Below are 27,022 nucleotides of genomic sequence, written 5' to 3'. Positions count from 1 at the left end.
AGTGTTATTACCTCAAGAGTTCCACAAGCAAGGAAACCCTTTGAACAATTTCAATTATGGTGCCTCTACCTCTCTCTACACCTAGAGCTTGCCCTGATAGACCAAAGGGAAGACACTGGAATGGAGTCACCCCAAAATTATGGGAATTGTCCTATCTTAGCCATCCCTTTCAGTTATTCTATGATTCTACCATCCAACTATGCCCTTATGTGTATGTTGCAACTCTGCAATATCCTACTCCAGCATATCATCCTACCCTTTAACTCCAAGGTGTTGGATTTGACTCACACCTTTACTCACATAGGAGTGTCGGTGATCTGCAAAAAGGCAACTAGGGCACTTTTTACTCTCCGTAAGAGAGTTCCCCCCCCAGTTATATTATTCTCTATTTGTATGTTTATGTTTCATAGTTCGGTCACTTACCGCACTTTTAGGTGTGAACGTGCCTTAAGGCACTTACACAATCCTACGGTCTAAGGGTTGTACTTTGTACTTGTCTTACACACTTGTGAATGAATCATGTGTCGATCTGTTTCCACACTCTCTCTCTACTACTCACTTTGCGTACTAAGCTTGGAGCTGCTATCTCCATCTTCAACATTTAGTATTAGAGCTCAAGGTTGGTTAGGCCAGCCTCCGTCAGCTGCAACACTCTCCTTAGCCTTGTTAGGCTCGCCCGGTCCAGCTCCTCGTTAGCTCTCTAAGAGCTGCTGCGTGTGGCCAACCAGTGCTTGCCCAGCCCAATCCACCAGCAAGCTCACTAGCCCTGTGCTTGTGCCTGCAGCACTGCCCTGTTTAGTGGCGCCTCCTTGTCCAACAGCGCCACCCCTCTGCTCCAACAATCACCACCTAACTGCTCCACCTGTGCTGCCCCCTGCTCTGCCTGCACCCCCTTGCTCTACCTGCGCCGCCCCTTGCTCCACCTCCACTGCCCTGCTCTACCTCCTTGCACTTCTTGGCGACTAGAGTGGCCGGCCATAGCCACTCTCTCAGATCCTACTCCAACTCATCAAGTTGTCTACCCTCCTAGATCCAGAGGCACCACTCCCTGAGCTCCTCCCAAAAGACATAAGGGTCTAGCCGCCATGTCCTCCCATGAAGGCCAACCACCCGAATCCTCCATGAAAGGACAGCTATCCCCTCATCTTGCTACCCTCTCTCAAGGGCGTGTCAAGGGCCAGACGCCCCCCCTCCTGCATGGTGAAGGTCCCATATGGAGCGGCGCCCACTCTACTTGCTACCTGTAGGGGGATACCTACTGGTGAAAACCTAGCGGCCCATACCTCCCCAGGCTTTACCGGCTCTCATATCGGGAGAGCAAGCCACTCCTGAGGTATTGCTGCGTCTATCTCTCTTCTTCTTAACTTCACTTCTCTCTGGCAGCCTGATACTCACTGCATCACCTCCTTGTCCACCATCCTGTACACCTCCCGCCATGTCCTGATGGTACGAGCTGGGCCGGCCTTCCAACCAGCCCACTGGATGTGGGGGCGCTCACCAATTGGTGCCCCTTCCTGATCTCTGACCTGGGGGTTTCAGATCACCGATTGACGGTCTATCTCCTCCTGGCAACCTGGGGGGCTTTGGATTAGGGCCTTATAGAATCCTTGCCACACATGAAGCAAGTTGCGTAGGAAGGGGGATTTGGGGGGGGGGGGAGGTGATCTGGGCTATCGTGAAGATCCATCTCAGGGACGGCCTCCACTCATCGCCAAGCCTCGGTCTACAATCCTGAAGACCCTCCTACAATAGGACCTTCCAGGTCTACCCTCTTGGTGTGAGGGCACAGACTACTAGCTTGCCCAAGAGGGCCATACTCTGATACTTTGGGTCTATGATTCCAAGTCCTTCCTCTGATCGATGCCGGATGATGGTCACCCACGCCACCTTGGCCCGGGAATCCCTAGAACCATCTGACCCAGACCAAAGGAAGTTCCGCACTAGGCGGAGAAGTTGAACTACACAGGATGAGGAGAAGCACTAGCACGAGGCGATGTACCAGGTTGTCACTAGGAGGACTTGGTTAACCACCAAGGCTCAGCCTACTATGGAGAGGCGAGTAGTACTCCAATAGGTCAGCTTCCTCCGAATAGAGTTAAGGATTGGAAGAAACTGCTGGGCGGGAGTGATGTTGAGTCTCACCTGGAACCCTAGGTAATGGACGGCGGTCTGCCCTCTGCTCACCCATTTAAATCCCAGGTGTGTTAGAATATCAAGCTCCCATTACTCTCCTGTCAGTATGTATGACCGACATTAGCTGTGTCCAGCTATATTAGCAAGTGTGGGACATTAAATAAGTCGGTGGTGTTAGACCCAGTGTGAATGGTCCTACGGGCCTTAGTACTATTGTATACACTTATGTTATGTCAGTAGTCTATGAAATAATGGAATATGATAAATGACCTGAAGGTCAGGTTGTTGCTCCATTACATTGTCTCTCTCCCTCTCTCTTCCAACATGGTATCAGAGCCATCATGGATGGGCTCTTGAAGGCATGAAGCTGTGAGAAAGACCTGCAACCTGAAGACTCAGGGCAGTGGTTGAAGAGAAGCAAGCTAACAGTGTGCAGGCTGTCATTGTATCTGTGAAGGTATGCATTTTGTCATTTTTGGGTTGTCATTATACAAGAGGGTTGTCTTGGCCTGTTTGAAGCATTGTAGAGGTTTCATTGAGCACTCAAGAGCAAGCATCAACTATCCTTGTGGAGTATACCTGCTGCTGAAACCCCCAGGGCTGCTAGCGTGTTTGCGCCTGATCTTAAATGGTCATTTTTTGCTGCCAATGAAGATATCAATCACTACCAAGTTGATCTCCAGCTTGAAAATGCTTCTTGGAAGGTCCTTTGATGCCTTGATAAGTCAATGCTTGGTCTGAAGTTGATAAATGAGCTGGAATACTGAAGTACAGATCTGAAATTGAAGACAGGTTGCTGTAAACTGAAACAGGGCAGCATACACTGATCACTCTTTGAAGCATTGAAGCGATTTGATGAACATTTTGAGCTCTACTGAAGTGAGGGTTCATTCAGGAAGCATATGTACTGAGTTTGATGCATTTGGGTTGCATTTTACTGATAAAATATTCAGATCTGAAATTTTATGACAAGCTAAAAACTGTCATAAAACTGTCATCATCATATACTCATTGGCTTGAAGAAGTACATGCCTTTTGTTACCTACAGGGAGTTGTATGGTACGGGATATGATTGTTGAATGCTATGAGCATTGAGATGGATGAGCATTGAAGGCTCTTAAAAACTGAAATCTGAATCAGAGAACAAATGTTTTGACAGTGTATTGGCTGGTCATAAACAGTCCATGTACTTTTTGACATTACTTCTTGAAGACAGAGAGTCTGCGAATGCCCGTATGGTTATGTATTGATCCCTACACACAGTGGCATATGTATGAAGTGGCTTGAGGATCTCTTGGGCTGAAATACATCTTGGTTTGACAGTTTATTGGCTGTATACAATCTGTGAGCAGATTTATGTCACTTGTACTTGCTGGATATGCACTGTTTTGTGCCCATATGACTATGTCTAGTTGCCTACATATACTAGCAATGTCTGATGATATGCAGCAGAGCACTGCTATGACAGGACCTAGTAGTCAGACAGTATCTCCATGGACAGGGAGATTGAGGAGCTCACCGTCCACTGACACCAGTATGTCAGTGAGGGGGAGATATGATGTCGCGGACAAAGGAAAAGAGAAAGTTACTGAGGATGTATCTCGGATGATGACACCTGGTAGGATGACCTCTGGATATGAGTCTACTGACACTTTAGACAGTGAACTTGGTATTCCGACTGTCTATACGCCTGGCGCAAGGCAGAGCAGGTACATTCCGCCTCATGAGAGAGGGGAATCGAGTAGTGCACCACAGCTTAGACACTCACAGAGGGTTAGATACCCTGTTGACAGGTTGACATATAGTGGCTACACTGCAAAGCATTATGCTTACATGACAAAAGTGATGGAGATCAAAGAACCAGGTACATATGCTGAAGCAGTGGAAAATGAGAACTGGTGTGCAGCTATGGATGAAGAAATGAATGCCTTGGCTGAAAATAAGACATGGGATCTTGTGCCACTGTCTGAAGGAAAAAAGACCATTGACTGCAAATGGGTCTACAAAATCAAATGCAAGTCAGATGGCAGTGTGGAAATGTACAAAGCCAGGCTGGTTGCTAAGGGGTATGCCCAACAGTATGGACTTGATTATGAGGAAACATTCAGCCCTGTTGCCAAGATGGCAACCATACGCACTGTGATTGCTTTGGCTGCTGCTAGAGGATGGAAATTACAGTAGATGGACGTTAAGAATGCATTTCTTAACGGTAACCTAGCAGAGGATGTCTATATGGTTCAGCCAGAAGGGTATGTTCACCCTGATTTTCAGCATTATGTATGCAAGCTGAAAAAGGCACTGTACGGGCTGAAGCAGGCTCCGAGAGCTTGGCATGCTAGGATCAGTTAACTACTTGCAGAGGTTGGGTTTTAGTGTTGGTAGGGCTGATCACAGCCTATTTACAAAGAAGACCGACAGTGGCTTGGTAGTGCTAGTCATATATGTTGATGATTTGATAATCACTAGTGATGATGACTTGGATATACAGCATGTAATGAAGATGCTGAAATCTGAATTTGACATGAAAGATCTAGGTGAATTGAAATACTTTTTGGGTATTGAGGTAATCAAGGCTGAAAATGGTTTATGGCTGATACAGAAACATTATGCCATGGAAATGTTGAAGAAGTATGGCATGGCTGAATGCAAACCATTGGATACACCCCTTGATCAGAATGTCAAGCTAGACATTAGCACTAGAGCTGAAATTCAGGATGTGACTATGTACAGGCAGATGGTTGGAAGTCTGATCTACTTGACCATCACTAGGCCAGATTTGAGTTATGCAGTTGGGCTCATAAGTCAGTTTATGCAGAAGCCCAGGAAGCCACATTTGGATGCTGTTAGGCGGATTATGAGATATGTTAAGTCCACTGTAGATTATGGACTGCTCTATATGAGAGATAAGCCCTTGAAACTAGTTGGATACACAAATGTGGATTGGGCAAGATGCTCATATGATCGCAGATCTACGAGTGGTTATGCTTTTGGCCTTGGAAGTGGCATGATCAGCTAGAGCAGCAAGAAGCAACCAACGGTTGCATTGTCTAGCACAGAGGCAGAGTACAGGGGTGCTGCATTGGCACCATGTGAGATTTCATGGCTGCTCAAGCTTATGGCTGATTTGGATATTCAGGTGGATGCTCCAGTGACCTTATTATGTGACAATCTCAGTAGTGTACTCCTGGCAACGAATCCAGTATACCAAGCCAGGACAAAACACATAGAGGTACACTACCATTTTATCAGAGAGATGGTTCTTGCAGGGAGAGTAGATCTTATGCATGTAAAGACTGATGAACAGGTTGCAGATATCTTTACCAAGTCTTTGGGTAAAGGTAATTTTAGTAGTTTCAGACAGCTACTTGGAGTTCATCAGATGATTTGAGCTTGAGGGGGAGTGTTAGAATATCAAGCTCCCATTACTCTCCTGTCAGTATATATGACCGACATTAACTGTGTCCAGCTATATCAGCAAGTGTGGGACATTAAATAAGTCGGTGGTCTTAGACCTAGTGTGAATGGTCCTACGAACCTTAGTACTATTGTATACACTTGTGTTATATTAGTAGTCTATGAAATAATGGAATATGATGAACGACCTGAAGATCAAGTTGCTGCTCCATTACATTGTCTCTCTCCCTCTCTCTTCCAACAAGGTGGACGCCCCACTCCGTGCTAGAGTCTGGGTTTGTAAGCAATCCAACCGACTTCCGCCAGTTGATTTTCGCTCCGGATACAGTACAGAACACCTCAAGAGCATGTCTCACTCTCTCTAGCATAAACTCATCGTCCTCTATGTAGAGTGTTGTATCATCTACATACTCTGAGTCTAACAACTTCGTCTCCTCTCTCTGCCGTGCGCCTCCAACCACTCCACCATCACCCCCGTCGACCAACCCCCCTGATCCCCACCCATCACAGCTGACCCTCCCCCCACCCATCCCTCCCCCTCCCACAGGAGGTGAGAAGCCCCATACGCTGACATCCTCCATCCATCGATAGTCTAGCTCCCCCACCCCCACATAGCCATCCGTTCATCCGTCCATGCCGCCCATCACACTTTCTCGAGACAAGCGTAGCTGCTACCACAAGAGTTTTTTCGCAGTGGGCCATGGACTTACTTGAGAGTTGCGGAGTGTAGAGAGTTCCCACTATCCCTGGAGGTGGGAATCTTCATGGTACGCAAGTCTAGGAGCCGCAAAGTCCATCTACTAGCACCAACGGATGGACCAAACTACGCCTTCTTCCTTCAAACCTCTCACACAAGAGACTAGACGATGACTCAAATAGAGGAGGTAAAGAGCCAAGTGGCAGACCACATCTCGTAGTGGATAGGAGGTCTCTGACACTATTCTCCCAGCAGTGGCCAAGTTGCATGATAGACATTAATTGGTGGACTGGGGCCGAGGTCCCTCATCTGAGCATTCACTTTCGAGCCTCTCCGTAGTGGAGAGCCCCGATGAATGTGATCGAGTGGCCCCTAGCACAGGCAGACTGTTTCTACCAGTGTACGGAGTCTTGTCTCTTAGTCTGGTTGATAGATGCCCTGGTGATACCACCAGGTGCATCCATCACCCCCATGGTCCACCCAAGGGCTACCATGCGGGAATGGAGTTCACCATCCAAGCCAGTAGCGAAGCATATACGCATGCCTCATAGTTTCTCTTCTTCGTCAGCAACTTCCACACCAAACATATACTTGTTCGGTCAGTCACACAGGTCTCCTTATAAGTTTACACCTTGCATCTTGAAATGTGAATAGCCTTCACTATAGTGGGGCACATGGTTCCAAGAAGTTAATTGTTTGGCAAGAGCTGCAGCCTACCCTTGCTGGACGGATCGACATCCTACTTCTACAGGAGCACAAGATCACTCCCGCCCAGGCCCAGCGGGTAGGGAAGCTACTCCCGGGCAGTTCACACACTTACTTGGGGCACGCCATCGGTGCCCACGGCAGGAGTGGAGGCGTATGCACCCCTATTGGCCCGAGTCTCACTACCTGTCTACAAGACCACGGGACGATAGTGGCAAGGAGGGTTCTATGGATTAGATTGGATATTGTGGACTCTTACCTTGGAGACCTCAAAGTCTATGCCCCTACTGAGGTTAGGGCATGCAGTAGGTTCTGGGTGGTGATCACAGCAAGACTCCCAAAGGTGGACTCTTGGATTGTTGTTGGAGACTTCAACAACCTAAAGGCTTTAGAGGACTAGCACCTTACTGATGGCCTTTCAAGAGATTTTCACTTCAAGAGACAGATGCCACGGAGTCTTTTGGCAGGCCTCATCAGTCTTCTCCTCAAAGGGGGAGACCGATTGGAGCTTTCCCAGTGGAGACCGATCACCTTATTGGCAGTGGCCTATAAAGCACTAGCAAAGATGATTTGTAGGTGACTATGCCCTGTGCTTCCAGACATCATTCATGACGCACATACAAGCTCTGTCCAAGATAGAAGCATTCTCGACAATGTATTCATCTTCTTTGAGGCGACAGAGTGGGCTCAGCACAGTGAGTAGGGACTGGCCATACTACTCTTGGACTTTGAGAAAGCCTATGATAGGGTGGACTAGGATTTCCTAGAGGGCACCATGGTGAGACTGGGCTTCCCCCACATGCATGGATCTGCAGGGTCTCCACACTTTACAGATCGGCTACTAGCAGGGTTCTCATAGGTGGTAAACCAAGGGAGGAGTTTCGGCTGGAGAGATCAATCGGGTAGGGCTGCCCCCAGACCGCGTACGTGCTCTTACTCTTTGTAGAGGCGATGCCTCATTACAAAAATGCATTTAACAGCCTCATTATCCAACTTCTTTCTTAGTACCTTGGGAATGTGAACATACGCAAGACACCCAAAAGTATGAAAATGTCCAATAGAAGGTTTTCCGCTATTCCAAGTCTCAAGAGGCGTAACATTCTTTAATGCCTTGGTAGGACACTTATTCAAAACATGGCAAGCACACATAACTGCTTCCATCCAAAAACTATGTTACAAACTCTTTGCTTCCAGCATACATCTACCCATCTCCATGAGTGACCGATTCTTTCTCTTTGTAAAACCATTCTGCTTTGAAGTATATGCAGTAGTGTACTGATGGACAATGTCTTTCTATTTCAAAAAATTATCCAAAATGGAAGACATGCATTTTCCCCCTCGGTCCGAATGGAGAGTCTTAATCTTGTAGCTAGATTGATTTTCAGCAAGTGCTACAAAAGCCAAATATGCATCATACACCTCTAACTTTTTCACCTATGAGTAGACCCAACAAAAATGAGTACAGTCATCAATGAAAGTTACAAAATAATAACGACGACCCAATGACTTTATCTGCATAGGGCCACGCATATCCAAATGCACAATATGTAATCTGGTAGTTGCCTTAAAAGCAACATCATAAGGAAATAAAAAACGATGTATTTTTTCCAAAATGCACCCCTCACATATATGCTCAGGAGGTCTCTCCAAGAGAGGTAAGCCATCAAGTATCTGTGTATGTTGTATAAGCTTCAAATTGCCATAGTTAACATGCTCCATGCGAGCATGCCATAACTCTGCCTATGACATAGCAGAAGTAAGAGTAGATGCTAGATATACCGACTGATCAATTGAATAAGCATCTAACTCATATAATCCATGACATAATATGCCAGTCAAAACCAAATTCATGAATTCTTTATCTTTGGCCATACATCTGTCATCATCGAATGTAACTTGTGTACCACACTTTGTCAAAGAAGAAATGGACAACAAATTCTTATTTATGCCTGGCACAAATAATGCATTTTGCAAACCGAGAATAGAGCCATCAATGACTGTCAATACAATCTCCCAAATACCTCTAACAAGGTACAATGCATTGTTGGCACACTACACAAACTTGCCCCAATGTAGGCCCACGAAGGGTTAGGCTGGTGGGCACCTGATTGGAGCAAACACACACGCAACGGGCTTGCAAATGGTGATGTTGGCAATTGGGGGCTACTAGCGGACCTGGTGGTGGCTCTAGTGGAGTTGAAGATAGCTGGTGGCGGTGGAGCTGCTGACACTAGGGGTGCAACTTCTCAGCTCTGATACCAAATGTGCGATGAGAGAGGATGCAAAGAGATCAAAGCTCAGTTGAGAGTACAGTTGACAGTGAAGAGAGTGTGAGAGAGTAGACACGACTCCCAATGCAATAATCAAAAGAGTGTAATGTGCAAGTACAAAGTGCAACCCTTTAAACCTTAAGGTTGCTAATGTGTGTTCACACCTGAAAGGTGTAAAACATGAGAAGTGCCCAAATATATAACATAGGCACATAAAATAAAAGAAAATAAGATTGGGAAAAAAAACCTCTCGTAAGGAGAGTAAAAAGTGCCCAAGTATCCTACCGAGGATCACCAACACTCCTCTATGACTGTAGGCGTAAGTCAAACCCAATAGTTAGCCTTATACTGAAATACAAAACCTTGCAAAAGAGATCAAAATCTGCAACAAGCACAAAGGTGAGTAGTGAGATGCTCCAAAAAACAAAACTAAAAGTAAAGGAAAGCAAAGCTAAGTACAATGCAATGAGTATGTAAGTATGCAGCGGAAGTCTATAAAGGGAAAGGCTAAGTGTGTGGCCACCATTGCATATGGTGAGGTGGGAAAGGGGTCCTAGAAGATATAGTGGATGCCCTAGGAATGGATATGTAAAGTGCAATAAGGGAGCCATTAGTAGACTAATTAGCTAATCCTTCAGGAGTAGTGAAGAAGATAGGCTGCTGAGACTATCCGTGCAATCATGTCTAGTAGCGACTAGGATAGATGAAGCAGAGGGTGTAGCAACGGGAGGTGTAGCCCCACTGGGCTGGCCAGCCAGAGTGGAGGGAGTTGCAACAATCTGCTATGGTTTTCTAGGTGGAAGACCTTGGACCTTGGTATAATACTCATGTCCACATAGCTTGGATCTCTGGCAATGTGTAAAATCTATTTTTCTAAGGAATTTTCTACCAAAGGAGTCGTGTTTCTTTGGTTCTGTCAGAGAAAGGGAGGTCAGCCTTGTTTTGATTTGCCTTCACATCTTGCGAGTTCTTACCACTGTTGGTTTTCTCTCCCGAAGAAGAGGCAATCAACCCTTGCCTCTCTAAATGGATGTGTATGAAGGACTTCTTGTAAACTTAATCATACAGCCTCATGTAACGCAATAACTAGTACTCAAACTTGGAGAAGGTTGGCAATCTAGGTAGTCAGATAATGTGTTGGATAAAATGGAAGTATTTATCAGGTAACTTGTTCAAGAAAATCGTAACCTGATCGTCATCTAACTTCAAGGAAGCCAGTAGTGGCAAATTCGGCAAGTAACCTCTGATATTTAGCCAACTTGACTTTTAGATCATCCCCTTAATGGAAAATTCTTGAAGCTCAAAATTGAGATTGATACATTGGGTGTGATCTCATGCCACGTAGCGGTTAATGAGATGCCTCCACCGCTCAAATGCAAGGGAAAAATGCTCTAACAACAACCATTAACGGATGTGAGCAGAGTGAGCCAATCAAGGGTTCGGCATTTAGTACCAACCATGAGGTACAAAAGTCCTTGAGATTCAAGCACTTGTTGCGTGAAGTTCAACCTGTCAAAAGATGACGTACTAGCGAGACAGTAGGGTTTGCGAGGAGGAATACGGAGTGAACTTGGCAAACATGGAGAAGAGAAAAGAAGAGAAAAGAAACTCTGATGAATGGAATGATGAAGTTCTAAATCACAGAGTGAATGTGATATAAGGAAACAAGGGTGCCATAGCACAAGGAAGATGATGAAGACAACCACGAACCACAAACCGCAATGTCCTCTCGAAGGGGTGTGAGGGTAGTGGAGAGGCTGGAGAGAAGAGGTGACAGACTGAATGAATCAGCTGTAAGGAATGAATGAGAGAGTGGCCTATAAATAGAAATAGTCAATCTAGGGTGGTGCCCCTTTTTGGGGCTGCAAACTCTAAACGCAAAACGCAGAAACACAAAAATGCAAACTGCACATGAAGGGTTTCTCAACACCCCCTCTCAGGCCCAAAAAGGGGAACAAGAGGAGTGAGGTGGAGATGCAATGCTACATGCTAAAGAATTCTCATGCAACAGGTGCCACTTGGACAATGTCCCTTGTGGGAAAATTGTTCACTTGCCCAAGCGCCCTAGTACAAAGATGATGAAATCATGCAATGCAAGGGAGAAATATCGGACTTTGTGTGGTGTAGAGAACCATAAGGATATGCCCGTACTTGATCTCGAGAGGTGGCTCCATGCTAACCAAGGGACGAAGATCCACCCTGTAATCTGAGAATACCACCTGAAAGGAGACCTTTGAAGATAGCCAAGAGTCTGGATGAGCTATGGAACCCAAAACTCAACCTCGGGAGAGAAGCCACTAGCTTCGTGATTCCAAGCTGGAAGAAATACGAAGGCCTGGCCACCAAGTCGCTACTGCAAATTTTCCTACTGATCTTGGACAATGCACACCCGATTGGCCCCAAAATTGGTGCCTCTTTTGGTATTTCTTTAGCTTTATTGAAGAAAAAGTTGACTTACAATGGGATTCTCCCAATCCCTTTTGGCATTTCAACTCCCCTTGCAGTCCAAAGTGACCAGCAAGTCTTCAATCTATTTTGCCCCTTGATTCGGGTACTCAATTGGCCTTCACCCACTTCATAGACGATGGAAATGCCCCAAATTCAATGGCTGGCTAGTCCTCCACCTGAATTCAGCTGAAATTCACCTTCAGCCTTGTTGAATCCAAGCCTTGGAGCTTCCAATTTTTGGCATGCTTCCCAAGGCTATTGCTAAACCCTAATTTTTGCTGTAAATTAGGGTTTACAGCAGAGAAATTTGCAATTTCTCAGCCTCCAAGTGTCCAAATGCTGAGATCTTTGGAGCAAGACTGTGAAATGATTGGGAGATAAGAGAGAAAGCTGTAGAGAGAGAAAATTCAGAGTTTTGTCGAGAAGAATGACTGAAAATCAGTCAAGTGCAGCTGCTACTCTGCCACAACAACATGTAGATACAAAGAACTAAAGAAAATCAGTCATTTACTGCTGCTGCCTTGCCTCAATAGCCTGTAGATGCTGTCTCCTGCTGTTGATTGGTCTTCTTTTGCCCCTCGCTGCCTCAGAAGTTCCTCCAATGGCTGCAAATCAGACTAGTAGCCTCTCCTCCCTCTCTCTTGCAGGCTGAATTTACAGAAATGCCTCTCTCCAACCTCTAAAGACGTTTTTCAATCTTGCATGGGCATTTTTCACAAGTTTCAGCCTTCCCAAATTGTTTTTCCAGCATTTTCCATAATTAAATATTAATTTTCAGCCTTAAATTACTGAAAATTAATCTAATAATTATTTCGATGTCCTGAAAAATAATCTGACTAGCCAATAATTAAATTGGCTAGGCAACTTCCATTTCGGAGTGTCTTTGTGCCATCTTTGACCATCAAATTGGCGTTAGGTACCATTAAACGCCACTTCTCTAGTGTCACCAACTAACACTTATGGCCAAATGGATAACCTAGGCCAATAGCTGGCACCAAATACCACCAAGTACCTGTGCGACATAACTTATGGTAACTTTTTCCTTTGACATCTTGTGATTTCTTCGGGTCCTGGGCTTATAAATTTACTTCAACCCCAGTTGCACCTCACATGTGCATCATGTACTTAATCATGTGATTAAAAATTAATCCACATGTTAAGTGAGGTTTCAAAAATACATGTCCTCATGACAGAGATGCCATGGTACTAGTATGGCAAACTGAAGAAGGGAGGGTGGAAGGGAGAAAAAGGATGTGCCCCAATGCGTAACAGAAATGATAGAGAAATCAAATGTTGATGCCAAACCCGCCACCAGTCTTTGTCTTCTCTGATGAAAAGAATCTTTGTGAAAAAACGCAACCAAGGAAGGCTGGATCTGATGTAGACGAGAGTGCAGGAGAGAGAAAGACTAAAAACGCAGGAAAAACCAGCAATAGCAATTAGCATACTGAAATCAGCTCTGAATAGTGTGTGGTAGACTGGAAATAGGTGCCAGATTGTTGTAGACAACAATGGCCAGCTTGGATCGCGATGTCCTCAGCATTCGGGGTGTGGGCAATAAGCTAAAATACCTGAAATTTGCAAAAACGAGATTGTTTTCTGAATGGAGAGTGATCAGCAACAATCACTTTGATGTAAACAACTGCAAATTGTGGGTGGAAGACTAGAAACAAGTGCCAAATTGTAGATGACAGCAAGAAATAGCTGAGATTGCAATGTCCTCCACGAACAGGGTGTGGACAACAAGCTGAAATACCTTAAATCTGTAAAAACGAGATTTTGATGCAGTGGAAGAATAAGAGAAGTGGATACCGAATCCGCCACCGATCTTTGCCTTCACTGGAGGGGAGGATCTTCACTGCTAGGTGAGCAGATCTAGCTCTGATACCATATCAAAAGATGACGTAGCAGCGAGACAGTAGGGTTTGCGGGGAGGAACACGGAGTAAAATCAGCAAACATGGAGAAGAGAAGAGAAGAGAGAAGAAACTCTGATGAATGAAATGATGAAGTTCTGAATCATGGAGTGAATGTGATACAAGGGAACAAGGGTGCCGTAGCATAAGGAAGATGATGAAGACAGCCACGAACCACCAATTGCAATGTCCTCCTAAAGGGATGTAAGGGTAGTGGAGAGGCTAGAGAGAAGAGGTGACGGACTGAATGAATCAGTCATAAGGAATGAATGAGAGAGTGGCCTATAAATAGGCACAATCAATCTAGGGTGGCGCCCCTTTTTGGGGCTCCAAATCCTAAACGCAAAACGCAGAAACACAAAAATGCAAACTACGGGTGAAGGGTGAAGGGTTTCTCAACACAACCAAGTGGTGAAATTTGAACCGTTAAAATGAGTCTTATTCGTGAAGGCATTCTTGGCTATTGCAGCAAGAGTAGTAGTGCTAGAAGATAGAGAAGGTGTGTACATGGGAGTAGGGTGGATAGAGAAAACAAGGCAGAGGAGTAGAGTACATTGGGAAAATAATCCTAGAGTGTCCACCATGCATACAAAAATTATGCACAATGGTTCCAAATGTGGGCATGAGCGGATTGGGTATAGGCATGGTAATTGCATGAGGAGCCCAGGGTGGAGGGATAGGGACACGTGGAGCAGAGGATGGAAACCTCTACGTAGGAGTAATCCAAGGGATGTGTGATGACAATCCATAAGCAAAGGATGGATATCCCTATGTTTGAAAGGTCATGTTGGGGGGGTTGTGAGTGTCGGAGGATAGTGAGAGGGATGCCCATCACAGCCGTCCCAGAGTGTAAGGATGTGGTAAAGTGAGGGTATGTGAAAGGTGCAATGTTTAAGGCTGGCATTTTCCCTAACGATACACCAAGAGGTAAAGTGAATGGAGGGTAGGTAGATAGTGGAATGGAGAATGAGAAAGTTCTAGGAGCGGAAGTGGAGTGTAATCCCAAGTTTTGGAATGAATATGTGAGCAGATTACAATGTGGAGACGATAGTGGTGGAATGGGAGGGAGTTGAGAAACATGGTTTACTTACTCAAATGAAACAAATGGTAGAGATATACCTGATGAAGGGTATCTGCTTTAAGAGTCTCCTCTATTAAAGTTAACATATTGAAAACCATCCGAATCCTACACGTCAAAAGAAGAAACAAAAGAGGGTTTTGGCTCATACGACACAAAAGGATTATACAAATTTGATATAAGGCCTGATTGTGATGAAGGAGATGGATCACTAGATACATCCAATGTTGTGGTCTCTCCAAGATCAGAGAGGTGGCTAGTCTCACCAAGCGGTCCACATCGAGTAGTAGCACTCGTTGGAGGGGTGTAAACCGAACTGTATGTGATACACAAATACTCTTCAAACTCCTTTGTAAGTTGACTGAAATGTGGAGAAGAAGATAATAAAGGTAAAGATATGTCTATCTCCTTCTCAAGATCATAATGCCTTCTCAGAGTCTCCAATGATGGAGAAGCCTAATAGGGTGTCATAGGATCCCTAGAAGAAGATGCTTGAGATATTATGAGTTACAATTGAGTCGCATGTGAGTCTTGCACACAGACTAGCCTCCACAATCACCACAACATACTCTTTAGATGAGCACCAACTCTAATAACATGTGAAGATATGGTAGGGTTTGCACCGAGGAAACATATCATATACAACCACGACTAAAACACAAAGACAATGACAAGAAAAACTCAAATCCTAAACGCAAAACACAAACACAAAACTCAAAACTCAAACACAAAGACAAACACAGAGATAAGAAACTTTGAAGTGAATGAATGCTGCAAATGAATGTGAGAGTGTACAAAATGCCCAAGGGCGCAACAATGGAGTATCGGAGAGTAACATCCACTTGAGAGGAATCCCGAGGTGTGTGACCACTAGCTAGAGTGTTGGAAGGCGAAACACCAAATGTTGATTACTAGAGTGAGAAGAGACTGATGTGACTACAACAGGAGGTGATTGATGAGGGTGGCAAAGCCAAAGAGCTACAAACGCAACAGAAAAGAGGCTGCCTGGAGGAGAAGGATGAACGCTAGCTGTTGCTTGGAGGAGAGAAGGGCCAAACGCAGATTGCAGAAGGTCACCTGATGCAGAGGAAAGGTGCTGCCAACTGTCGCATGGGCTGATCAGGATCAAATGTAAGTAGTAGGAGGCAGTCTGATGGCTAGCGATGGTTGATGGGACAAACCCAATAGGAGGGAGGGCACCAGACATTGGATGGTAGTAGTGGATGAAGATGCCAAGAATTGGAGGAGCTATGTAAGGTGTGGCAGTTGTTGCAAATGAAGAACCGCCACATGGATGAAAGCTGTTGGCTGAAATCTGTACAAGAGGAGTGAGAACTTGTACAAAAGGAATGAGACCGAATGGTGGGAAATCTATCTATTTATAGATGTTGAAGGGTGCCCCAAAAATTGGGGTTTTGGGGGACCATTGAAACTCTCTCAAACCACTCACCAATTTTGCGTTTTTTTATTAATCAAGCGTGTTTTGGGGCTGTTTAAAGATGCTACTTAGTTGTAAAGCGTGTTTTGGCTCAAGATCCTAAGAAGACTGCCACCCCCACCTTTGAAGAACCGAATCAAGAAAAACAGGAAACTACTGTGGTCAATTTGAATGAACCTCATCTTGACAAGCAAAGAGGAAAAAAGAATCGCCTAATCAGAGACCCCTCTTAGCCATGGGCTAGCCAAAGAAAGTCTTAAGGCAAAAGCCAGCCAATCCACATCAAGCCAAAGGTCAAAGAAAATAGTACATGATGAGGAGGAAATAAATAATAATGTGCCCTCAGCTTGAGGAGGAAACAAAAAGGACACTTTTACGATAGATGAAAGATCCATTCCCAATGCAAAACTATGAAGAAAACACTCAAGACAAAGGAAAGAGATTCAACCTAGAAGATCACCCAAAGCATTTTCAAGATCCTGTCCAAGAATACAATCTGGGCACGGAAGAAGGGCCAAGGCCCATTCTCTTGGTAGAATGGCTATGGATCAGCCCAACTCTTCTTGACAAGCTGACTTGTTTCTTTTTGAAATATAAAAATATCTCTTTTTTTTTGGTTGTATAAGGATCTTCAAGGGGTAATCATGCTCATTGATCAACATCAGATCCCTCTATTGGACAGCTTTAAACCTATCTGCAGCAGGCCCCATAAGCTTGGAGGACTGGCAGTGGGGAGTTGGCTAGCCCAAATGCAGTAAGATGGAGGGTGTAAACGCTGCCCACAGCAGCTTTTGGAAACTCCAATACACTACCTTTGGTCGTGCGAAGCAGCACAGCTTGTGTGGAGAGGAGCATGCTGCATTTTTCATCGTTTGGCACCCAACCTTGGATGTATCTCGTGGGGAGCTTTTTGCTGGCAGGCAATCAGTTAGGGTCGTCACCTTCTGTATGAGGTCGGGATGCAGGACACAATCTTCATCATTGAGGCTGGGTCCTGCGCAATGGTCGGCCTAGAAGCTTTACCCAGGCGCCAGGTATTAGAGCCCACAGCACACCACTTTGAGGTATGGGAGATCGTAGGGAGTCTTACTAGATGGCACATCTAAAAGGCATATTGTCATGTGGTTTTTGGCAAGGAGAGCCTCTCAGTACAGACGACTTTGGCTGAGCTTTGGACCTCCATCATCCACTCTTGTGGCCGGTGGGACCAGGTGCAAGGCGAGTCTCGAGCTCGTCAGGAGCTCCATTCTCATTTCTTGTGCACTTGGGACGGCCAAGACCTGTTCTTCATGATGCAGGCACGCAACCCCAGATGGCAGTACACCCCCCCTCCATGGGTTCTTGCTCCCATCCCCCCTAGACCACCTTGAGAGGCTTGTATACTTGATATATCTGTGACTCTGCATCAGCTCCAGCTAGTCTGTTGAGCATGAGCGCTTCGTTGTATTCAAGTTTTTTCTGAAGTAATATAATTAGCCACACTTTATATGCAAAAAAAAAAGTATCAATTGGAGAATGGTATAAATGATGAAATCCTTGACATCAATATATTTTTTTATGACTTTTCCTCCAAAGACAGGCATTTGAGTAAAATATATTGGGTATGTATAACGTGATGTCTCTTTCTTGAGGTTTACATGGAGAAATTTTGATAATTTAGTGACGGTTAGTATATTTACATTCGATCTATTGGGTACATGGAATGTACGCAATACATTTAGTTTTGAAATCAAACCATGCCTTTGATAAAGTGTATTGATAACTATTTCTGTGGTTGTATTCTTACTTTATTTTGTTAGTTAATTGAAATGGATCAATTATGCATGTGTGCAAAGAGAGTTTTCGACTAATTATGATAAGCCTACAGGGACACAGAGGGCTGAAAACTTTCAGCCAACAGAGTTTACTGCTGAAATATTTCAGCATCCAAAGTTTAAGGTTGTTCCTTGCAGTCCATAGAGTAGGGCTGAGGATATTCAGCCCGCCCCACAAGAGAAGTGGAGATTACTGATCAGAAGTTTTCCATTTCGCTTGTCCAGTCACATTGCAATACCTTGACGAAAAACAGATCATTCACAAATTGCATTAATCATAGCTCGGAGTCCACGATAGGAAAATACTACCTCTGGAGTAACATCTCCTCATCAAGTTGATGCTCAGGCTGAATATGTACTGCAGTTTGTGTTGAAAAATCATATTGTAAAGGTTGGCCATTCACAAGCTCCAAAATCTACAAACACCACAGAAAAATATTTCAAATTATATGGGATTGCAATTATTTGTCCAAGCTCAAATTTGACATTCTGCTAGTTGTCTTACATGGCAATCTGAATGCTTTGGGTGCAATCAACTAAAATGCCAAAAAGTACAGCCCACAATTGAAATTCACTATGCAGCAATTTTGAATTTGGAGCTGTAGAGCACAATGACTTATAGTCAAGGGACAAGAATGCAAAAGGCTGGTTTAAGATATGTTTTTTGAAGGAGACTACATTTTTCACGGTGATCAAGAGGCATGATATAGGTCAGTGTTCACAAAAGAACGACATTTTAGTGTCAAGAAAATTTAAAATTTAGAAAAAGCACTCCTAAATTTTCAAAAAGGAGGTTCAGAATTGATAAAGACGAGTTCATTTCAGCTATACTTGTGAAATGCCATTCACAGCCTTAGAAAACACCTACAAAATTCTAAGCTGAAGGTTTCGTAATAGTTCTACAACATGTTTTCAATGAACATCATAAGTATCCTAACAAAAGCTCTGGCACAAGTATCTCAGACAATGCTGCTCTCAAAAGTGGGTGAACAATGGAAGTGTGCGAATTTGCTATAGTAGACTGCACAAACAAGAGAGAGAAGAGAGAGGCTGCAAAGAAAGATGAACACTACAAAAGAACTCAAAAGAAGAACACTCAAGAAATGGAATCCATACATCAAGACAAGAGATAATTAGTGAGTCACCAACAAATGTGGGCATTGGCATTGGATCCCTCTCTCCAACATGACTTGCAAGTAATGGAGTATGCTGAAGATGTGTTTGAGGAGGAGGGAGCCTTGGCCACAAATAGGCCATCATCATGAAAAAGTCGGCCATATCTAGGGCACACAATAGATTAGGTTAGCTAGTCAAAATAATGACAATTGGCCACAATTTGGCCTAAATTAACTAGTGCCCACAAATCACGACTGAAATAGAATAGCTAGCTACCAGTAAAATATAGATTCACACATGAATTGACTAATCTACTAAGACCCTCTCTCAAATCATGGATGATCTAGTACAATACAATATACATGATAATGACTCATTATAGTATATACACCAATGACCATCAAAATGAACCATAGATACCCAAGAAGTGGGTGATCAAGCCACCACGAAGGTGCCTCAGAGAGAACCTGAGGTTAATGTCAATTATACTAGCTCTTGATAACAAAACTGTTTTTCTAGCTCTCTATATCTGTCAACAATGCCTCCGTAGTAGCATAGATGACCATGGATTTCCAACCTTTAGCCAAACCACCAAAGTGTCCCCTCATATGAGCTTAGTGTAGGAGCGAATTGTACTCTTTGTCAAGAAATAGCCCATCATGAACCTCGATGTCAACCTTGGCTCTGGGATTTCAAAACTTGCTAGACTCTAGTTGATGCATGAGGTTTGTGCACCTGTATGCGTTTATGGATGAGGTCCAACTGCCCCACCTCACCACCCTCTCATACTCCCTCTCTGGCATTAGAGAGTTGTGAGGAAACACTTGCATCACCAATACTAGAAGATAGCAAAGGAAGGGGCTACAATGTCTTTCCCCTTCACTAAAGAAAATGAGCCCCTCCACGCCTTGGAATTCACCTTTGTCGGGAGATCTGAATTGGAGCCAGAGTCAAAGAAGAATGACAACTCATTGGAGAGTCTGTATCCTGATTCTCTCTTTTTTTCCTATAATGGGTAGTTTATATCATATAAAATCATAGAAGGCATAGAAAAGTTGGATGACATGAAAGATACAAAAAGTTACGGCAAAGAAGCAGAAGATATTGCCATATGCCAACTTACAAGGAGCTAAATCCTCCCTAGGGATAAAATTAGCATGTTGCAAAAGATCTAGTTGGCACTATAGAAGACCCTTGAGTTTGGCAATGTATCCTTGGATGCCCACGGCTTCTTTTCCTTCTTCTTCTTCTTCTTCTTCTTCTTCTTCTTATTCTTCTTCTTCTTCTTCTTCTTCCATGATGCTGCTAGTTCCTTGCAATCCTTGCATAGATGTCCCTTCTTACCATAGCGATAGCATGAGGCCTTTGTTTTCTTCTTCTTGTTGTTACCCCTCTTTGAAGCTGCAAAAGCCTCCTTGTGGCCACCATAGTGAGATGCAAACCTCCCCTATAACTCAAAGATGCCTCGTGCTCAAGTAGCATGGAGGATATATGAGTAAAGCTAACTAGTGTTGATGATGTTTGGGCTCGTAGAGCATTGGTTACTCCATCAAACTCTGAAGGAGCTTATGGAGCACAATCCCGCAAGGTTAGTCTTTGGAAGGGTAGTTTACATGCACAAAAACTGATCCTACACCTATGTAACATGAAGTAGAAAATATCGAATAGTATCCTTCGGTTGGAACATCATTTGCTGGAGCTCACCATCGGGGGTCACATCTCATATGGTCAATGGAGCCTCATACAACATCTATAATTTCTCCCATACATCTAAAGCTAACTTCCAAGAGGTAATAGCTAGAAGGACCTCTCTAGAAATACACTTGAGAAGAGCAAAATAAGCAAGCACATCATTTGATTTGCACATGTAAGAATTCCTTCCTCATAGTTGTCATGGTCCCAATCTAGAAATAGGATTTGACATCCTGGGACGTATGATAGCTATTGAAACCACGTACCATAAGCACTTATACACGATCCAAGCTTTCATGATGGCACTCCAAGTGAGATAATCAGGACCATGAAGATAATCATTAATTGAACAGCAAGGGGGTGCCATTGGAGAGGAGAGGAAGTGAAGATAAAGCAAAGAAGAGATGCACGGTGAGAGTGCGGGAAATGGAATCTATATACCAAGGCAAGAGACAATACAACTAGACAGTGGGCTACTGACATATGTAGGCATTGGCACTAGCTCCCTCTCTCCACTGAAGATGTGTCTTAGGAGGAGGGAGCCATGGCCATCATAAATAGGCTATCATCATGAAAAAGTTGGCCAGATCTGCAGCACACAATAAATCAAATCAGCTAGTCAAAATAATGGCAGTTCACCACAATCTGTCCCAAATAGACTGGTGCCCCACATCACAGACTCACATGTGAACTGACTAATCTGCTAACAGACCCTTCAGATCTGCGAGTTTCTTGATGAAGACGAAATTTTTGAGAATATCAACAGCTATTTGGCAGATGTGATACTTAAGGACCAACAAACCAGCTAGTCTAGGCTGCAACTGGTAAGTCACTTACTCAGGAGATGACAGGTCGACTTGAGTCTCTTAGAGAGAGGAGAGAAGTTTGAGATGTGACTTGGTACACCTTCAAAGGCTATAGGAGGTGGACATTTTAGACCTAGGATTGTGTAAACCGTCTTGTATGTTTTCAGATTATGTTGTTGCTATCCTTCAGGGCAGGGTGGATCAATCCCTTTGCTAGACTTTCTAGCATAGTACTTGTGTAAATGATCTCCTCCAATGCTATAAGATCTCTCTAGAAGGGCCTCCTAAATTTCTGAAAAAGGCAGCCAAGAGAAGGTCATCCATCTCTTGAGAACACCTTCTACATGGGAGGGTCAACCTCCTAGTGTGTTCCTAGACCGAAGCACTAGCCTCCACAATCTTTGAGATGTCAGCAAGAATCCATAAGATCATAACATCTTGTGTGACTCCAAGAGGAAGCTTTGCAGTGAAAATGGATCTTCTATTCTGAATGGCCAAGCCAGCCTACTTGGATATTGTAGTGCTCCAGAAATTTTGAGGACTAGAGCCATGTTGGTTGGGCTTATCCAGAGGGCACCATGGAAACACTAAGTTTTCCTAGATAGTAGATTGGAGGAGTCTTTGCCCTTACCATCCCACCCCTGAATTGTGAGCCATGGATATTACAAGAGAGACATTCAACATTCTAGATCAATGAGATAGAGCTGCACTTGCTCCATTCCTTTTCCGTTGAGGCGAGGTTGAGGCCTCCTTCTGCATGAGGAACATTGGAAGAACCTTCTGTTTGGATGATTGGAGGATTCAGACCAGAGTTGAGTGGCCCCTTGCAACTAAGCATCAAATGGACTCTAGGACGATCTTTGAGGTCAAGTTTGGACATGAAAATCCGTTTCTTCATGCTTCTTGCACAGTGCCCCTTTGTTGAAGACAGGATGATGCAACCTCTTCAACAAGCAGGCCAGAGCACAGATATGGTTACATATTAGGACAAAGACTTCACCTATCTTGGTGGGGAAGATTTTCATCAAATATTTCTGGCACTATGAAAAGTGGTTCACCTTCATAGATCCACCTATTAACATCCAGTGACAAAGATGTCAAGGATGGACAGGAGTGCAGGTGATGATGTGGCATTGATAAAAGTTTTCCAGATGTACAGAGGACAGATCTGCCTATTTAGGAGGTTGACTCGGCAGACTATACATGTTGTATCAGACAGGATTAGAATGGTGGCTCATTGTGTCCATAACTGGTACATTTTGACCTGGACCCAACTTCTTGTGCCCAAGAAGGGAAAATTTTGGATATATTAGAGGATTTTCCTGTCAAGACTTAGACGAGATCCAAGAGAGTCTGTGGATAGGTCCGTTCCAAGACAATGGCTCTAGAAATATGCTTTTCTTTCAGTACATGACTAGGTTAATAAGGAGGATTCAGATAATCAGGATCATGGTGATCCCTGCAACAGCTCAGCATTGGTTTAGACATAGCAAATCTCAACCAATTCTAACAGACTTCTAGAGAAAGTTTGGAGGAAAATTTTAGACTGAGGAAGGTCTTGCTTTTCTTTATCATTGCATAGGAGTAATAGCAGTAGGCATTTGTGAACTGGGTTCTCCAACTAGCCTGTTTCAGATGCGAAGTGACAAAGGAGACTCTGAGGCACTATATATGGGCCCAGGAGTTTTAGAGGAGAGCGCTCAGATTGGTCTTTCAATGTACTCACAGAGAGACGATAGCGACCTCAGGACCAGCAGCATGGGAAACAGACAAAGGACTACCTTGCGGATGAGTACTTCCAAGGGAAATTTGTTTCCATGTTGCAGGACCCAAAATCCCAACTTTTCTAAAGTGGAGTGGATTACAAGACATAATCATAGATGCAAAATTGTTGGCAGCATTATTTCTTACATATGGACAGTTAGATGTATGGAGGCTATGGAATAGCAGCACGTCTCTACTTCTGAGACTCTCACCAAGATATGGGTAGAGAGATTTCACCCTCTTAGATTAAAATGAGAGTGATTGCATGGTGCCTAAATATGGATGAGAAAGGGACGTGAGGCCTTCAATCATAATGGGGAGTTTGGCTCTTTGTTCCACTTAAAGGCAACTCATATACACTGGCACTATAAGTCACACGATGGTTATTTCATTAGCCTTGTACCACGCATCTCCCTTGAGTGGATATGCAGGGAGCTGTTGACCCATGTCTTTTTTCCTTGCGTATTTTTGGCCCTTTTTACAGTGTATCTACATTTGTGGCCATTATTGCTAGGGTACCTTTGATAGAACTTTCTTTCACAAGGAAAACAAAGAACAGGTTGTCTGTAGGTCAGCTTTGACAGAAAACAATTCAGGATTCTTTTAACCCCTCATTTAAGTGCCAAGGACAATAATGACAAAAATGGAAACTTTCAATTGAATATTAATATGCTTATTTCAGAAAACAGCATTGGTCAGTAGAGAGCCAAACAAGGGTGTCCTCTTAAGGAACAATAGATGATATGAATGATCACCAGATAGAGTTGGTGTTTACCTTTGGTATTGCAAGACTAGAAAAGCATGACTCCCTTTGAAGTCCTAACAAATTAACCAAATGTGGCATCATCATAGCAAGCATGTCTACTGTTCTCAAGAAACTACTGGGCGCCTTAACAAACCTGCACATATTAAAGGTACAATTTGGATAGGTTGTCTATCTTCTAAACCAGCTGACAAACACAAAAATACATTAGCGTACTCATTCAAGTCTCCAGGAGTAGCAAAGGAGTAAAACTTTTCCCCAACTCGCACTAGTCCAGCCTTAGGATCTCCAACTAATAGAAGCCCTCCATTCTTTATGAGATTAATTGCGCAGTAGCCGTTCAATTGAAGCTTCAAGCCTCTCCACAGTGAGTCCTGCACATCCTGGATAACACTTATGTCCTCCTTGTGTGTAACTCCATTTTGTAAGTTGGCATACCTGAATCCCACCTTCACAGGAGGAAACAATGAAATTATCAACCTGTTGGAAAAGTTGATTTGCAACTTTATGCTGAATTTTTCAAAACCACTATTTCCTTGTAAAGTTTATATTAAATGGTCAGAAGAAGAAAATTAACAAATTTGAAATCCTGCATATCAATTTGCATGCAGATACAGCACATCACATAGTGTTGCATAATAGTCCATTTTATTAGTAAAATACCTGAAGAGTAGAAAGCTATAACCTCCTGTTGAAGGTATCACAACAAGCTGTCTGATCAAAATTTTGCTAGAAGACACACACACTTGCAATTCAACTCTGTTTGTGAATAAATTGCCTTTTTCTGAATAAATTGAAGTTATTTGATGACAGAAAACCGCATGCCAATACAGCACACAAATTCTATATTTGCATGTTAAAATGTTACTCAAGGGTTTTACATTATGAATATCTTCCTCTGATGGTGATATGGCTAAAGCGGTACACCACAGTAGGTTGAAGAAAAGGATGACCCTAGATTTTACAAGGAGAATATACCTAACACCTTGGAACATGAGCAACCTTCACTGAGTGAAGCGCAGGGACACAGGAAGTAGGAGCTGCAGCGAGTCCTTGCTGGATGCCTTGACATTTTGTTGTTATAGAAGCATAAGCTCTCCTCTCATGCAAGCCATGGTGGGAAGGTACTTCCAAAAGGCTCATTCACCGATTGGGAGTATTTGATGGGTGCCCATTAGGGCAGTGGAATGTGCACTTCGATCGGGCTGAGCCTATTGTCGTATGTGAGAGACTATGGGACCATTGTCACGAGGTGGGCCTTTTAGTCAAGGTAGATGTTGGGTGCTGGTGCATATGCACCGACCAACGTCAACTAGTCTGCCTTCTAGTTCGAGGTAGTGACAAGCCTGATCATGATTGACTCTTGGATTGTTGGAGGTGACTTAAACAATCTAGAGACACTAGAGGATCAGTAGGACTAAGGGGTACAGTTCCAGGGCATTGCAAATGGAGACCAGGATGCCTAGGAAGCCTTTTTTTTCATGGTTGGTGTCAAAGATGCTTGGAGACCCTGGCCGTCTGCAAGTGGGATGGCTCACTTGCTTTCTGTTGAGGCTAAAAGCAATTGGGAGGCAGCCGCTTAGACCATCTTGATAGGTTCTACATAGGTGATTAGGGTAGCTCTCAAGATGGACAAATTGGGCACATGGCAGGCACCACCTCTATCAGATCAAGCTCCAGCTCTTGACATTGGGCGCTCCTGTAACAGCCTTGGAACCCTGCTCGCATCAGATCTATAACTTGACCTATCAGCATGAGGCAGGTAGATAGATCAGGGAGGTTTGGTCTAGAGACTAGGACCAAGTGACAGATTGTAGATGGGGTGGCATGGACTTTTGGAGACTCAAGCAGGACCTGTTAGGATGAGGGAGGGCCTATTTGCAATTTGCAAGAGTGTTGGGAGGATGAGAGGGCACTACCAAGAGATTTGGTAAAGCCAGCTAGAGGCTACTACAGGACTCCCAGAGAGACCAGATCCTTCAGATTCAGATGATACATGTGCAACTGCCCTATCCAGCTTAAAGGGCAGGAGGATGGAGTTCTCCTTCCAAGATGATACTACTTTCTGGGCATTGAAAGGAGACACCATGTGCAAAGTGTTCTTTCAGGTATATTGGCCTGGCCTAGCATGACTGGGGATCAGAATCATGGCCTGAGTCCAATATGGCCGAGGGTGGACTTGCCTAGAGGAAGTCCACTGGCCAATGACTTCTACAGACAATGGTTTCAGTAGGATCAGATTTTGGCACATTGTAGTGAGCAGGTTTAGGAGTGCATCCTGTCACTAATCACTACAGATGGGAAGGTCCTTCGTTAACACTCTTTACAAAGTGGGAGTTGCTTCAAGCCTTCTGGGGGGGGGCAGGGGGGCAACAATGCCCATGAGAGGAGGGTCTGGATTTTCGGCAGATCTTTGGCTCCCAGCGAATGCTAGCTAGCTGCTCTACTGGGTTAGTCTGTTTCCTCTCTGAAGGGGGGATTTCACTGGTGGCGCTCCATCACTCTTTTCTTAGTGGCCTATAGGGCCCTGGCAAAGATGATTGGCAACAAACTCTACTCCCTCTTACGAAATATCATTATGACACTCAGAAAAGCTTTGTTCAAGATCAAAGTATCCTAGACAGAATATTTACCCTCTTTGGGGCCACAGAGTGGGCCCAACACAATTTGCAAGAAGTAGCAGTGCTCTTGGATTTTGAGAGAGCCTACCACAAGGTTGATTGGGACTGTGTGTGGTTCTCTTTTAAGGAAAAACTCCAAACAGTCTATGCCACACAGGAGCTGGAGGAGACTGCAGTCTTTGGACAAGTCGTGGGTCACTCCTCGCCACGGGCACAACTCTGCAATTGGCTTCACTCTACCTTGCACATTGGCACCTCATGCATAGGGGAGGCAGTGCTGACAAGGCTTGGTAGCTTCATGGTTCATGTTACTCAGCAAAGGCCACATGAGAGCTTGCCAACGCCTCC

At 44.1% G+C, this 27,022-nt stretch overlaps 1 protein-coding gene across 2 annotated transcripts in view; it reads right to left on the bottom strand.

The window, feature by feature from the left end:
• Positions 1-27,022, bottom strand: part of LOC148034881 (uncharacterized) — a 120,344-nt gene that overhangs the window by 8,954 nt on the left and 84,368 nt on the right. For both annotated transcript variants that reach the window (XM_087680585.1, XM_087680586.1), the window contains 3 exons: positions 24,270-24,491; positions 24,066-24,189; positions 18,222-18,328 (listed from right to left, as the gene is read on the bottom strand). In XM_087680585.1, the coding sequence (XP_087536711.1) occupies positions 18,222-18,328; positions 24,066-24,189; positions 24,270-24,491 (453 nt within the window). The remainder of the gene's footprint in view (positions 1-18,221; positions 18,329-24,065; positions 24,190-24,269; positions 24,492-27,022) is intronic.

The sequence above is a fragment of the Lygodium microphyllum genome, chromosome 6 (genome assembly GCF_053477565.2).
Source record: "Lygodium microphyllum isolate KBCC chromosome 6, Lygodium_microphyllum_v1.1.10, whole genome shotgun sequence".
Classification (NCBI taxonomy): domain Eukaryota; kingdom Viridiplantae; phylum Streptophyta; class Polypodiopsida; order Schizaeales; family Lygodiaceae; genus Lygodium; species Lygodium microphyllum.
The sequence above is the reverse complement of the archived record's forward strand: the minus strand, read 5'-3'. Positions and strand labels throughout refer to the sequence as shown.